Source organism: Schistosoma mansoni, chromosome 6, assembly GCF_000237925.1.
Source record: "Schistosoma mansoni strain Puerto Rico chromosome 6, complete genome".
Classification (NCBI taxonomy): Eukaryota; Metazoa; Platyhelminthes; class Trematoda; order Strigeidida; family Schistosomatidae; genus Schistosoma; species Schistosoma mansoni.
Window position 1 is genome coordinate 1,191,063 of NC_031500.1, and position 15,002 is coordinate 1,206,064.

General features: G+C 39.6%; 1 protein-coding gene across 1 annotated transcript in view; it reads right to left on the minus strand.

Annotated features, from left to right (window-relative positions):
• Window positions 1-15,002, minus strand: part of Smp_179290 (hypothetical protein) — a gene marked incomplete at its 5' end in the record, with an annotated part of 43,703 nt that overhangs the window by 12,456 nt on the left and 16,245 nt on the right. The window contains 6 exons of the mRNA XM_018797889.1: window positions 227-551; window positions 1,804-2,464; window positions 6,994-7,609; window positions 10,144-10,536; window positions 11,589-11,741; window positions 13,217-13,450. Of these exons, the coding sequence (XP_018652886.1) occupies window positions 227-551; window positions 1,804-2,464; window positions 6,994-7,609; window positions 10,144-10,536; window positions 11,589-11,741; window positions 13,217-13,450 (2,382 nt within the window). The remainder of the gene's footprint in view (window positions 1-226; window positions 552-1,803; window positions 2,465-6,993; window positions 7,610-10,143; window positions 10,537-11,588; window positions 11,742-13,216; window positions 13,451-15,002) is intronic.

A 15,002-nucleotide genomic window follows, 5' to 3' on the forward strand; every position in this document is an offset into this window, starting at 1 on the left:
CCTATGTCAAAGTTTCATTTTCTAAGTTCACATTCAAGTCTATTGATTTCCTATGAGTAAGTCAGTTCTCAGACTTGAATTATGAATAGTAGAGTGCACGAACCCGAATATTCGACGTCCTCTAATCGTGTGAAACGGCTGTCCAATGTTGCAGGTTTTCCATGGTGATGTAGCTTCAATTGACTCATGCTTTCAACTATAAAAAACAAGAAACACTCAGAATTACCTTCATGAAATCAGTTACATTCGTATATTGATGTGAATCAATTTTATCACGTATAAGACCTAAATCAATTGGTTGTTTAATAACATCATAATAATCTGGTGCTTCATCTAATTGAACTGGTCTAGTGAATACGGCAAAACGACGAAAACTTGCTAAATGTGCAACAACTCTACGTAGAATTTGTCGAAGACGACGAAATAATTGCATTTCCCTAGATTCAATAATAGCTAATTCTTCAGGGGAAAGATTTACTGGATAATGATCTTTTTTGTACTTTCCTGAAACTTCATCATCATCTTTTTCAACAGCTGGTTGTGGAGTAGGTCTGTAACAAAGTAAAAAAATTAAAAAAAGGGAGGAAGGAAAAATAAGTCAATGTGTTGATGGATGAATAAATATTTATAATATTGGTAGATTGTATGCGACATAGTTTAAGCAAAATATTAAACTAAAGAGTTTTTATCGGCTCTCGGTGGTTGAATTGGGTTGGTTGTTGGAGGCTGTTCAAATTCCAACAAGGGTGTGAAAAGTGTATCAGGCTTTTACTAATGGAATTATTTGTTAAGATATTTTAGATACTCATATAGTTATCTATCATCACGTAGAGATGTGGTTTAATAGTTAGGCCAATCTGTTAGGCATTCCACTTCTGATTGACGTTACATACTACTTAAATCTGTCAACATTATTAGTATCCACCAATCGCCCCCTTCTTCAATTGTTCTGCTCGCCGTGCCAATTTCTTTCTTGTCGCAGTCTGCGCCACGCTCCCTGTCGATATGTCGAGTCCACTGGCGCGCTAACCTCCGTAGCTCTGTTGACGTCCCACATCTCGCCGTCGACAGACACTGTTACACCCAACACCACCCTGATAGAATACTGCGCTCAACTTATCCTTTATGCACCGAATAGCATCAACAAATGACTCCACTTCCGGCCCCAAAACGGCATCCACAGAACTTCACTTCAGTTCTCGTTCATTACACTTGGACTCAGATAACATATATTTAAACAAAAAACCGATACAATTATTCAAAGGCAGAGGAAAATTCCACATTATTTTATTTATTTAAACATAAATATTGATACAAAGGGACACCAGTAATACATGCGCCACACAAATCTCATTTGATTTGTGTGAGGGCTGTGATACTGCCCGGGTACCCAAACCGAAACAGGTGGTTTTCTTAGGCGGCCACACCCGGAGCCTTTGACCTAAAGGTCTGATCCACAAGGCAGTGGAGCATCGTGAGGAGATGCAGTCCCATGGTAGCCGGTGATCAACGATTGATTCATACAACATTTGTTCCCTCAGGATACTGGAACCCATGTGCACCATTGGTTTGGATTCAGGGTGAACCTTTCGTGTCCACCAACCCGGTTAAAGCGCCGGACATTCGCTTTTCGTCCTCTCACTTTCGTAAACAACACCCCCGCCACGAGAAGGCAGTGAGTAGGACTTCCCTGACAGAGGCTATATACGCGTCGCTTTGTGATAGCATTTCGAGAGAGAGATAGAGAGCAAACTCTCCTCACTCTCAGCCGAACAAAACAAAACCAAAGTATAATCAACTTACATTTGTATATCAGATAATTGTTGTATAGATTTATTATTACGTATATCTAATAATTCTATTAATGTTAATTGTGGCCATTTAATTATAACTGATGTAAAAAATAATAATCTATCTTCTTTATTAGGTAATTCTAAATGAATAAATTCTGTATGATTATGATTAAATATTTTATATAATATATGATTTATATGTAATGGATTACATAATAATGAATCATTATCTATATCTGTGTAATCTAATATAGAATGATGAGGATTACTAGGATCATGAGTATGAGTAGTATTCCCTTTATTATTAGGAGGATTACAAGGATCATGAATATTAGTAGTATTATAAGTAGTATTCCCTTTATTATTATGATTATCTGTATTGATGAATGATGATTTCTGACATTCTGGTAATTGAATAGTAAATTGAAAGTTAATACGATTTAAATTATGATCATATGTATATTTCATTAAGTGTTCATTTGATCCAACAGTAGTAGTAGTAGTAGTAGTAGTAGTAGTACCATTATTATTATTATTATTGTCATTATTATTATTATGCATTGTAGTGGGGACAATTGAAGAAGGTGAAGATCTTAAATGCAATGAATGTGATGATGTTATACATTTATCAATGAGATTTATATCACTGGTAACTCCTCGACACTGTACATCTAAAATAAGAAATGAGTAAAGCATAAATAAGGTATGATATTTATATATTCCTATATAATGTATAATATCCATTTTTACTATCAGTTGTTATTTTATATAGTTGAAATCATGAGTCGATTGAAGACAGACCACCGTTGCTGCTACCTTGACGTGGTGGTCGGGCTTGCCTATCGTGACGAACCAATTGAGCTATACTGGTTGAAACAATTGTTACTCAGGGTTTTACCATGCCAGACAGGTCGGTTGAAGAGCGGTAAGACTAAAAGCAGCAAACCCAAGGTCCGAAGGCGAAGTCGTACTCCTGACTGTACAGAGATGTGACGGCAGTAAGGTGTTTCCTTCAGACAGCCAGCATAACAGCGATGCTGCCTTTCCACAAGGAGGGGTGGGGTTTGAAAAGGTCGACTCTAAAAATGCACACCTCGCCTTATCCCACGGATATCCGTCTCCGACGGTAAGGTCCTTTAAAGAACGGAGCTAACACAAAAACTACCCACAAAAATGTCGTGTGTGACCGACCTCAAGCAGTTGTCCCTTGGTCACCGCGGTCACGCTCTCAAGTCATTAAGACCACTTCTAACCCGATTTCCTTTTCAGGTACCTCTAGAAGAACCCTTCTACGGTGTGGGCAACCGGGAAGTGATAACTTCCCTCATACCTCTTACAGCACTCAATAAAAAACCATGGAAAACCTGAAAGTACTGGATAGCCGTTTCGTCCTATTGTAGGAGTCCTCATCAGTGCGCATCCACGATCCCGCATCGTGAGATTATAACTCAGGATCTGTCAGTCTCTCACGCGAGCGCTCAACCTCTAAACCACTAATCTGGCCGGCATCCAACGGTGTTAATGTCTAACTTCAACCAATCCACGAAATTGAGCAACTGTTTAATCAATGTCTTCAGTGAGTTGATATCTTCCAACAGACCTGGTTGAATTCCACTGGTAACTGCTTCCCACTAGAACGCCAGCACATACCTCATGGAACCAGTCACTAGCACTAATCGATTGGATCCCCATCAACAGTCGGTTATGTGCTGTTAGATTAGAAAGTTCCATCAAAGTGAGAAGAAATCGGCGTGAGAAACGGTGTCTTTTCGTCATCTCCGCCTATGCCCCGACAGATTGCAGCCCGGATGCAATCAAGGATGAGTTTTACCATCAGTTAACAGTTCTTCTCCAGAAAGCGCGTTCGACAGATATTGTAGTACTAGCCGGAGACTTGAATGCACAGGTCGGGCGTCTAGGCACAGAAGAGAGTCGTTTAGGTGGTCGATGGGGACTTGTTGGTCGCAGGACAGATAACGGGGACCGTTTGCTGCAACTGTGCACAGACCACAACCTGTTTCTGGCCAGCACTAACTTCCGGCACAGTCATCGCCGGTGTGCTACCTGGCGTCCTCCCTCTGCATCCCAAGCCTGGACTCAGATTGATCACATCGCGATCAGCTACCGCTGGCGTGGTTGTGTACAAGACTGCCGCTCCTTTTGGAGTACCTATCTGGAGTCTGATCATGCCCTGGTCTGCGCCAATCTCACCTTACTTTTTAGTGGCCGAAGGATTGACCACCACCAACGGATCGATGTTAGTAAACTGGCTGCAACTTCTGTTGCAAGTAAGTATCGAGCGGAGCTAGCTTCTAGGCTAGCTACCATCCCACCGAAAAGTATAGATGAGCATTGGTTACATCTTCACGACGCCATGAAAATGGCGAGTAAAGCCGCTTGCGGCTTCGCGAAACGTCCCGCTTACAAGCACTGGGTTACTTCTGGCTCCTTACAACTGATGGAAGCCCGTCGGTCTACTCCGGGTGACCGTGAGTATGACCACAAACGAAGGCTGTTGCGTAGTGAAATCGGGCAAAGCTTGCGTAAGGACCGAGAAGCCTGGTGGTCGGAGCGTGCTAATGAGATGGAAGCAGCAGCTGCATCTGGTAACTGCCGGAAGCTCTTCCAACTCATCCGAGCCACTGGCAGCAAGAAGTCTGGTGTGAGTGAAACAATCTACGAGGATGACGGGATGCCAATCACCAACATCTCTCGACGTCTTGGACGATGGGCTGAATTTTTCGAAGGGCAGTTCAACTGGCCTGCTGCTCCGGCAACATCGACCAGTTTGTCCTGCCCCCCATGGCCGGTGACGACTGATCCACCAAACGAGGCGGAAGTCCGTAAGGAACTCCAACTCTTGGAACGTTACAAATCACCGGGCCCAGATGACTTACCTCCGGCTCTTTTTAAAGATGGTGGTGACTTTCTGGCTAAGGAACTGACTGTGTTGTTTGCAAAGGTTTGGGAGGAAGAAAGTGTTCCAACATCATGGAATGAGTCGATAGTGGTCCCTATCTTTAAAAAGGGTTCACGTTGTTCCTGTAATAACTATCGGGGGATAAGTCTACTTCCGATTGCGTCCAAACTATTGGCTTCTGTCATTCTTCGTAGGTTGTTTAAAACCCGAGAACGATTGACTCGCGAGGAGCAGGCTGGTTTTCGTTCTGGTCGAGGATGCATTGATCACATCTTCACCCTCCGCCAAATGTTAGAACACCGTCATACTTATCGCAGGCCAACAATCGTGGTGTTTCTTGATATCAGGGCTGCCTTCGATTCGTTGGACAGGACTGTTCTCTGGGATTGTCTATTGAAGAAGGGTGTGCCTGAGAAATTCATTAACATCTTAAAGGCCCTGTATACGTACACCTCAGGCAGAGTGAGGGCATACAACCACCTTTCTCCCTTGTTTCATTCGAGCAGTGGGGTTAGGCAGGGTTGCCCGATCTCACCATTCCTCTTCAACTTTGCCATCGACGACATCCTGGAAACAGCTCTGATGGATGTAAGTAATGGCGGTGTGGATCTGCTGCCTGGAGAACGACTTCTCGACCTTGAGTATGCGGATGATATTGTCTTACTGTGCGATAATGCCCAAGGAATGCAATCCGCACTTAGTCAGTTGGCAATCAGTGTCCGCAGGTACGGCATGTGCTTTGCACCCTCCAAGTGCAAAGTACTCCTACAAGACTGGCAGGATTCTCATCCTGTACTCACCATGGATGGTGAGCAGATTGAAGTAGTTGAGAAGTTCGTGTATCTAGGTAGCTATATAAGTGTTGGTGGTGGCGTGAGTGATGAGATTGATGCACGTATAAGGAAAGCCAGAGCGGCTTATGCCAATCTGGGCCATCTTTGGCGCCTTCGTGATGTTAGTCTGGCTGTAAAAGGTCGGATCTACAACGCGTCGGTGAGAGCAGTTTTGGTCTATGCTTGTGAAACCTGACCTCTCCGAGTTGAGGATGTTAGACGTCTCTCTGTGTTCGATCATCGTTGTCTCCGAGGGATTGCTGACATTCAGTGGCAACACCATGTTAGTAATGCAGAGGTTCGGCATCGTGTGTTCGGGCGCAGAGACGATAATTCAATTGGTGTCACCATCTTGAAACACCGACTTCGGTGACTTGAACATGTTCTACAAATGTCGTTTCAGAGAATTCCACGTCGTGCATTATTTGCCGACTCTGGGACTGGTTGGAAAAAGCGGAGAGGTGGTCAGTGTATGACATGGTGTCGTGGCATGAAAGAGAGCTGCAAAGGGCTAGCTGCTGTTGGTCCTTCATGACTCCCCAGCTGGGGTCCGAGAGATGGTGCAACACAGTGGCTAGAGACGTTATCGGATATGGCTCAGAATAGAAGCCAGTGGCGATCCTGCTGCAACCTTCTTTTACTTTCTACATAAAGAGTGGTTCTAACTTTCTTAACTGAAAGAGTCTTCTGGTTGTACATTTTAGTCCGCCTTATCTTTTCATCCCTTCTCTTCCTACTTTCATTATTTTGTGTGGCGCATATGTATCTGGTGCCCTTTTGTACCAATATATATGTGTTTAAATAAATAAATAATAAATAAATAAATACTTCATTAGTACAGTGTGATTAAACTGTCGAGGGTGGTAGAGGTATTACCAGAATTAGTTATAATAGAGAAGATTAGGTAATCAAAATACGATTCAAGAAGAAAATATGGATTAGTGGAATAAAAAGAAATTTATAAGGTAATTTAAAAACTTAGTCCGCCTTATCTTTTCATCCCTTCTCTTCTTACTTTCATTATTTTGTGTGGCGCATATGTATCTGGTGCCCTTTTGTACCAATATATATGTGTTTAAATAAATAAATAAATAAACATTCAAGGTCTCTAACTATCGATTGCTATCAACTCGCGGATCTCAACCAGGTAGTTTACACCTACCAACATGGCTCAGTTCGCTTGTCAGCGACTTCATGGATTTGTGTCACGTTTTGATCTGGCCGCCCCTAGCTTTCTTCCAACCTACTCCTACACCATAAAACATCGCACGTCGGGGCAGTTGGTGGTTGAACATACGTGTCCCAGCCATCTCAAATGATAAAGTTTCACTACATCATCAATCAATTTGCCATCCTTACCTAGTACCATCCTCGTCAATGAATTAACTCATAAAAAAAGGGATTTATTTTCAATAAATAAAAAAAATGTTTTAGAGACAATCATTACCATTTGATTTTCCAATTAAATTAGGAAATATTGATACACAATGATCATGTGTTGTATTCGTATTCGTATTATTATTATAATTATTACTATTATTATTAGTAGTAGTAGTAGTAGCAGTATTACACTGTTTTATAGGTGAATTACATTTCTCCATATTAATAGGTGGAACAATTCTAGGAGGGAAACAACTTGAATATTGTTGTTGTGATTGTGTACATGTTCCAATAAGAATTAATCGACGTGAATGTTTCATAGTAGCATAATGTAATCGATTATTATTGTTGTTGTTGTTTAAAGATCCTTCCAAAGGATCAGAATTAATCAATGTTAAAGGAATATAATTTAATTCACCATTAATTTCATCTATTAATGCATTTAATCTATCAATAAGATAAGTAGTAGTTAATTGTGGTAAACTTTGAAAAAGTATATCAATCGATGGTATATAAACAATAACAATTCCATTGATGGATTGACATTTCATATTAAATGTTGTTATAGATGTATTATTTAATATACGTCGTATAGATGTGATAATTTGTGCAATAGCTGCTTCTGGACATATTCCAAGACTTGTAGGAAATGCATATAGATTAGCTAAATTTAATGTGAATACCTTAGTTTTTAAATAAGAAGAAGAAATAGGAGGAGGAGAAAAGATAGTAAAAAGTGATGTATAGGGAGAAAAACAAATACATACAACTACACTATATATATATATATATATATATATATATATATATATATATATATGGTAAACAACTTAAGACGTGAACAACACTTTGAATTATCAATGTAACATGAAGAAAATGACCTGAATAGCTTGGTGATAATCAGTTAGTCAGCTACAACATAGGACCAGGCACATATGTTCATCGGTCCAAGTTGCCATACCTCATTACCACAACAAGATCAAGAAAGAAATGTATAAATCAATTTTAATCCCACGGTTCAAAGCAAGACAAGGAGTGTATACACCTACGCCATTGTGATCGATTCTGAGTCATGTCACCTAGAGTCTCCAACCATTGGTTACGATAGTCACACGGACCGCAACCAGGTAGTCTGCATCTACCAACATGGCTCAGACTAGAAGTCAGTGACTTCAAGGACTGATGCCACGTTTTGGTTCGGCCGCCCCTAACTTTCTTCCATCCGTCTTCAACACTAGTCAGCATTACGTGTCATGCTAATCGGTGTTCAGGCATACGTAACACGTGGCCCAACCATCTCAATCGATGAAGATTCATGACCTCATCAACTAATACCCTGTGTCTAACCCCACTATTACTTACCTGGTGATCCCAGTAGATGCGAGCAATATTTCTAAGGCATCTGTGGTCAAATACTAGTAACTTGTGAGTATCTTCTACTCTTAATGCCCACGTTTCACAGCCGTAAAGTAGAACAGAGCGAACTGCTGAACAGTATACTCGTCCCTTACTTGATAGACAGATATGTCGACTTCGCCATAGGTGATGTAAGTTAACAAGAGCCAAACGAGCCTTTTGAATCCATGCAGAGATTTCGTCAGACACCAACCCATTAGGACTGATTGGATTTTCAAGGTAACTGAAGTTGTCGACGCGTTTGACTACTTCAGTCCCTATCCTTAGTTCAGGTGTTGACGCAGACCAGTCCTGGAGCAACAATTTACATTTAGAGGGAGAGAAACGAACCCCGAACATCCTTGCATTGTTACTCAGTGCTATCAAAAGACTCTTCATTCTTTCAGTCTTCAGAAAACAGGATTATGTCATCTGCGTATTCTAAGTCGATAAGTGAACCTGCGGATAGGAGATCGATTCCTGAAAATTCAGTTGACGAGAGAGTTATTTCCAGCGGTAGCTCTATGATGAAGTTAAACAAAAATGGAGATAGTGGACAGTCTTGCTTGACACCACTTGATGTTGTAAAATCAGATGACAGTTCTCCATAAGCGCTGACCCGACTGGTAGTGTCCGAGTAAAGAGCCTTCACAAGGTTTATGTACTTCTCAGGTACACCTTTCAATGACAGACACTGCCACAGAACCTCTCGGTCTACAGAGTCAAATGCTGATTTTAAGACAAGAAAAACTATCGCTGCCTAACGCCCATAAGCATGCTTGTGTTCTAAAACCTGATGAATAGTGAATATGTGGTCGATGCAGCCACGACCAGGTCTGAAGTCAACCTAATTTCTTGTGTTTAACGTTCACGAGTCTTAGTTAGGCGCCTCATAATTATTGAGGCTAGCATTTTAGATGCTATATTAGTCAAACTGATCTCTCTATGGCTATTACAGGTTGATTTTGACCCCTTCTTATATATTGGGACAATCAGTGATTGTGACCAGTAAGATGGGATCACGTGCAACTCCCCAGACTTTAGCTAAAACATTGGTCAACCTAATCGCTAAAATTGGACGACCATATTTAAAGGCATCTGGAACCAATCCATCTGGACCAGCTGCTCTTCCTTGTTTTAGCAAACACTAATTTTAAGCATAAGGAGACATGGTCTTACATGACGATCACTTGCACCAAACCAACAATGGACTCAAATAGACCATATTGCCATCAGTCATCAATGGAGAAGCTCGATAGAAGACTTTCGCTCGTTCTGAAATACATGTTTAGACTCTAATCATGCTCTAATACGAGCACACATTTGCTTGCGCCTTAACCGATGCAGAAAAACCACATTAAGAAGACCCATTAGAGGTGAACTTAATGAAGAGAAAGCCAAAAGCAGATTCCAAGAACACACTTTGTGATATGGCTCAGAATCTATTACAATGGCGTAGGTGTAAACACTCTTTATCTTCCCTTAAACCATGAGATTTAAATTGCTTCATATGTTTCTTCTTGTACTATATCCTTATATATAACCTTTCTTTTATATATTACCACCATTAAATTAACTACTATGAATTTGGTGTTCATCATGTTGTGGTAATGAGGTATGACAACTTGGACCGATGCACGTATGCGCCTGGTCCTACGTTGTAGCTGACTGACTGGGAGGTGTTCATGTACACGAAAAATGTACATTTTTCTAGAAATTCAACTATGAACTAAACGAGGTATTCATTCTACATCATTCATCTCTTAGCTTCAGTATCATTATTAAACGCATAGAAAACAATATACAAATGATTGTCACTTACATTTAATGCTTCTAATTTATGCCATACAGCATTCATAATAATCTCTGATATATTACCATGAATAAATAATTTCGATTTGATAATACATGATGAAACATTATCATATACATTGCCTGTTGATGGTGATGATAATATGGATGGTTCTTTATTATTATTACTCAAAGAATCGAATCTTCTGGAATTTGTCAATAATAATATTCGGGTTATATAATTTACAATTTTATTTACATGACGTGATAATAATTTATCTAATATTGGTGATAATGGTGTACGTATTGTAGCAGCCAATGCATTTGTTGATGGTGTTAAATTAGAAGTTGATATATCATTATCAAAACGTTCACTTGATGCATGAACAATTTGTAATGCTTCAAACCAATCAGAATGAGAGACCTTTTGAAAATAAACAGAACAAAAAAAAGATAAAAAAAAAAAAGGAAAGGAAGAATAAATAATACGGCGAGACTATAATTTATGGATGACCTTTGAACGAATATTAAGTGACCTTGAGAAATGTTAGCCAATCAGTAAACAGTCAGCATAGAGTAAAAATACATTATACAAAACCAAATAATTAAAGTGGATAAACTTCTTTTACATGGTCCATAAACTTGTCAAGGTTAGAAAAAGGTTCAAAGGTTCAAAAATTGTAATGCATTAGGTAGAGGAACTCATCCATATGGCTCCATAATAGTCGGTCTCTGGAGCCATGATAAGGTCATAAAAACTCCCACAGCCTCGACCACATAGCTTCAATATTGTTTGTTTGTACTCCGGTTGTGTAAGTTTATCATTTTTATTATAGATATCTCCCTACAATACTCATACTACTGCACAGCCGAAGCTTTAGTAACATCTGCGATTATTGCAGCCAATGTTACTGGTGCTTTTATTACACAGCTGGCGATAATCATTATAATATGCCTTAGTCTCAATCTGGATCGAGCAATAAGGGTTCTTATTCTAGCAAATGTCTTCCTTTAATATATATTACATCGAAGGACAACATCACGGTAGTCTGCACAAGGTCTACAAGTCATTTAATACTCGTAATTACAAATACAGGAACTTCTTAGTAGTTTCATTTGTTGTAGCCGCTTAATTGTCAAGTCTTCTCTAAAATTTTCTGTAAACCGACCGTACATAAGCATCAGGTACTGAAATAGACGCCGTGACCTTGAAATTCCTCAAACGCTTCTGATTAGCTCATCCATAAATTATAGTCTCGCCAATAATACAAATGAAAAGTCGAATAACTCAATAAAGTCATCTTTGAATCATGATCATTGAGAAATTCTTAAGCTGTTCGCTTGGGGAACTTCAGTCATGATTAATTGAGTTCAAAATATACTTCGAACTAACATTGTATCATCGTGGGAAACAAGATACTTACATATAGAAACATAGTAATTCATTCATCGACCAAAAAAGAAAGAACAACTTACCACTAAATATTTATGTTCCAAAGCTAATTTCACTTGACTACTATAAACTTGAGGATAACATCGACGTAGACAGCATAAACATGCTTCTGTAGTTAATGCTTTAAGATCAGCACCGGAGAAATTGATTGTTACTGCAGCAATTTGATCAAGTAACTTATTGAAAAAGAAAAAAATAAGAAGTAAAAAGAAACAAACAAATGAACAAAAGCAATGTATGGAATTTGAGCAGAACTTAATTATACTGTGGAGGCCCTAAAACGAACAGAAATGATCAGAGTGAAAATGGCGATTGTTAGTGTGAAGAAAGATTATTCAAACTGTAATCACATCTAGTCTGGACCCTCAAATTCCCTGGTACGGACGTAGGTGGGGAGAGTCCGCTCTCCCTCTCGAAATGCTCTCACATGGCCACGCGTATACAGTCACTGACAGAGAAGTCCTACTCACTGCCTTCTCGTGGTGGAAGTGTTGCTTGCAAAATTGAGAGGACGAAAAGCGAATGTCCGGATTCGTGGATGTAGAGAATCCATCTAGGGGAGTTGGGAAACCTTGATTCCAAACCAATGTTGCATATGAGCTCCAAGATCCTGAGGGAATAAATAGCGTATGAACCAATCGTGGGTCATCGCCTACTATGGAGCTGCATCGCCTGATGTTGCTCCACTGCCTTGCGGACTAGACCTATAGGTGAGAGGTTCAGCCAGTGGCCTCCTAAGAAAACCACCTGCTTTAGTTTGGGCGCCCGAGTAGTATTCAAGCCCTCACACAAATCGAATGAAGTGTGGCGCTAATGTATTCGGTGCCTCTGTACCAATATTTATGTGTTTAAATAAATAAATCTAATCTGCCACTAGAAACCACTATTTTTTTTCATTAGATTTTGTATTTTGGTTAATTTTCATGAAGATATAGTGTCGTCGATCACTTATAGATTTCTAGATTATTAACAAATAGTATCATATGTAACTACGGGCAGCGAACGACGTGAGGAGATGTACACTTCAGAGATGAGGTTGAAGAAAGGAGTTTATTAGAGATAATACGTCTTTATGGAAAGAAAAGATCATGTTAAAATTCTATATCCCTTACGATTTTATCCTTCTTTGTGATACATAAGCTGGCTATACAACATGAATTTTGAGTTTTGGGGTACAGTTAGGGTTAAGCTATAACACCTTAAAATTCTAAAACTCTAGATTTTATGGAATTTTATTCTTTTTATTTTGAAATATGAAATTAGTTTACAACAGCTGTATTCTAACTGGCTGACAGCTGACCGGTTAATTTCAAGGCCACTTCTAGAATCGTTCTAGGCTATTAGTGTCAACTGTAATAAACAAAGATAAAATAGAAGCTGAACAACCAATAATCTAATATTTATACGTTATGGATTGATCTCAATTAGGGTAACATTGAGAATCAATGAATAGTGGACAGCTGTTTCGTCCTAGTATGGAGATCCTTCAGCAGAACGTATACATAACACAACCAGAAATCGAACCAGGGACCTTCAAAAATTGCGGCGATCATAACCTACTGTCTTAGTTGAGCAACACCTTGATTTCTTATGCATACAATCATTGCCTCCGTTCCATCCTATCTCACCTCTACTCAAAAAGTGAACTTACTAATGAATCTGGTTTTGGATCCCATTTTGCGGTGATCACATCGAGAATACGACGTCTAACTACTTCTGTTGGTAATGTAAATACGAATTCACGATCAAACCGTCCAGGACGTCGTAAGGCTGGATCAATAGCATCTGGTCTATTTGTTGCACCAATAATTACAACTTCAGCACGATTATCTAAACCATCCATTAAACTGAGAAGAGTGGAAACAATGCTGGAGTGAATTTGATCCTTATAAAAATAGGAGAGGAATCGAGACAGAAAAGTGTAAAAGAACATCAATTCTACTTCCAACAATCATAATAAACCTAGAAAAAAAAAAAGATTTTCTTAACTATTCAGTCATTAGCTAGTTTATGTTAAACTACTTAATGTCGTTTCTTGTGACATACATACCGGTCAACTAGAATATGAGCACCAGGAATAGCTTTTTATCAACCATGTATGTGTTAAGACTGTAATTAAGACCAACTCTATCGTGATGAATTGACAGATACCAACTGAAACGTGCTACTCTTACTTGATATATGTACATATATCATCATCATCAGATTTGACAACCATCGAGAACGAAATAAGTAAAACACGACTAAGTTATTCAAAGTGGCATTTTATGATGATAAAACATTTAGAATTTTTAGTATGAAGGGAAGGGATAACGAAGATTGGTGAATTTTATAGTTTACATAATTGACTGGGTTCTAGTTAGACAACCATTGAAAACCAGGAAGCACTGGACAGTTGTTTCACGCTAGTACAATAATTCTCAGTCGTATACGACCCTACATCAGAAATCGAAGCCAGGGCCTTTTAGGTTTCATGGTAAGTGCTTGATCTTCAGACCATTGAATCGCCACCTAATGGTTTAGATTTCCAATTTAACTCAGCTTGCGATCTTGCACAGGCATCTTAGTGCCTTACATGCGATAAAGTTAAAGTCAACTAGTCACAAATTTTCAGAGAAACTCCGAAAACTTACTTACTTACTTACGCCTGTTACCCCTCGTCGAGGAGCATAGGCCGCTCACCAGCATTCTCCATCCAACTCCGTCCTGAGCCTTCCTTTCCAGTTCTTTCCAGTTAACATTCATCCTTTTCATATCGGCTTCTATTTCCCGGCGTAGTGAGTTCTTTGGCCTTCCTCTTTTCCGCTTCCCTTCCGGATTCCAAGTTAGGGATTGAGTCGTGATGCACATTGGTGATTTCCTTAATGTATGTACGATCCACTTCCAACGTCTTTTCCTAATTTCCTCTTCAGCTTGAAGCTGGTTCGTGCTCTCACATAAAACGTTGTTGCTAATAGTATTCGGCCAGTGGGTGTTGAGTATTTTGCGTAGACAACTATTTATAAATACTTGTACCTTCCTGATGATGGTCGTAGTAGTTCTCCACGTTTCAGCTCCATACAGTAGGACTGTCTTGACGTTCGTATTAAAGATTCTGACCTTGAAATTGGTTGAGAGTTGTTTTGAGTTCCATATGTTCTTCAGTTGTAAAAATGCTGCCCTTGCTTTGCCAATCCTTGCCTTTACATCTGTATCTGATCCTACTTTTATATCAACGATGCTTCCCAGGTACTTGAATGTTTCCACCTCTTCCAGAGTTTCGCCATCAAGTGTGATTGGGTTGGTGTTCTCCGTGTTGCATTTGAGAATCTTGCTTTTTCCTTTGTGAATGTGGAGGCCTATCGATGCGGAGGCTGCTGCTACATTTGCTGTCTTCATCTGCATTTGTTCGTGTGTATGAGAGAGGAGGGCTAGGTCATCTGCGAAGTCCAAATCAT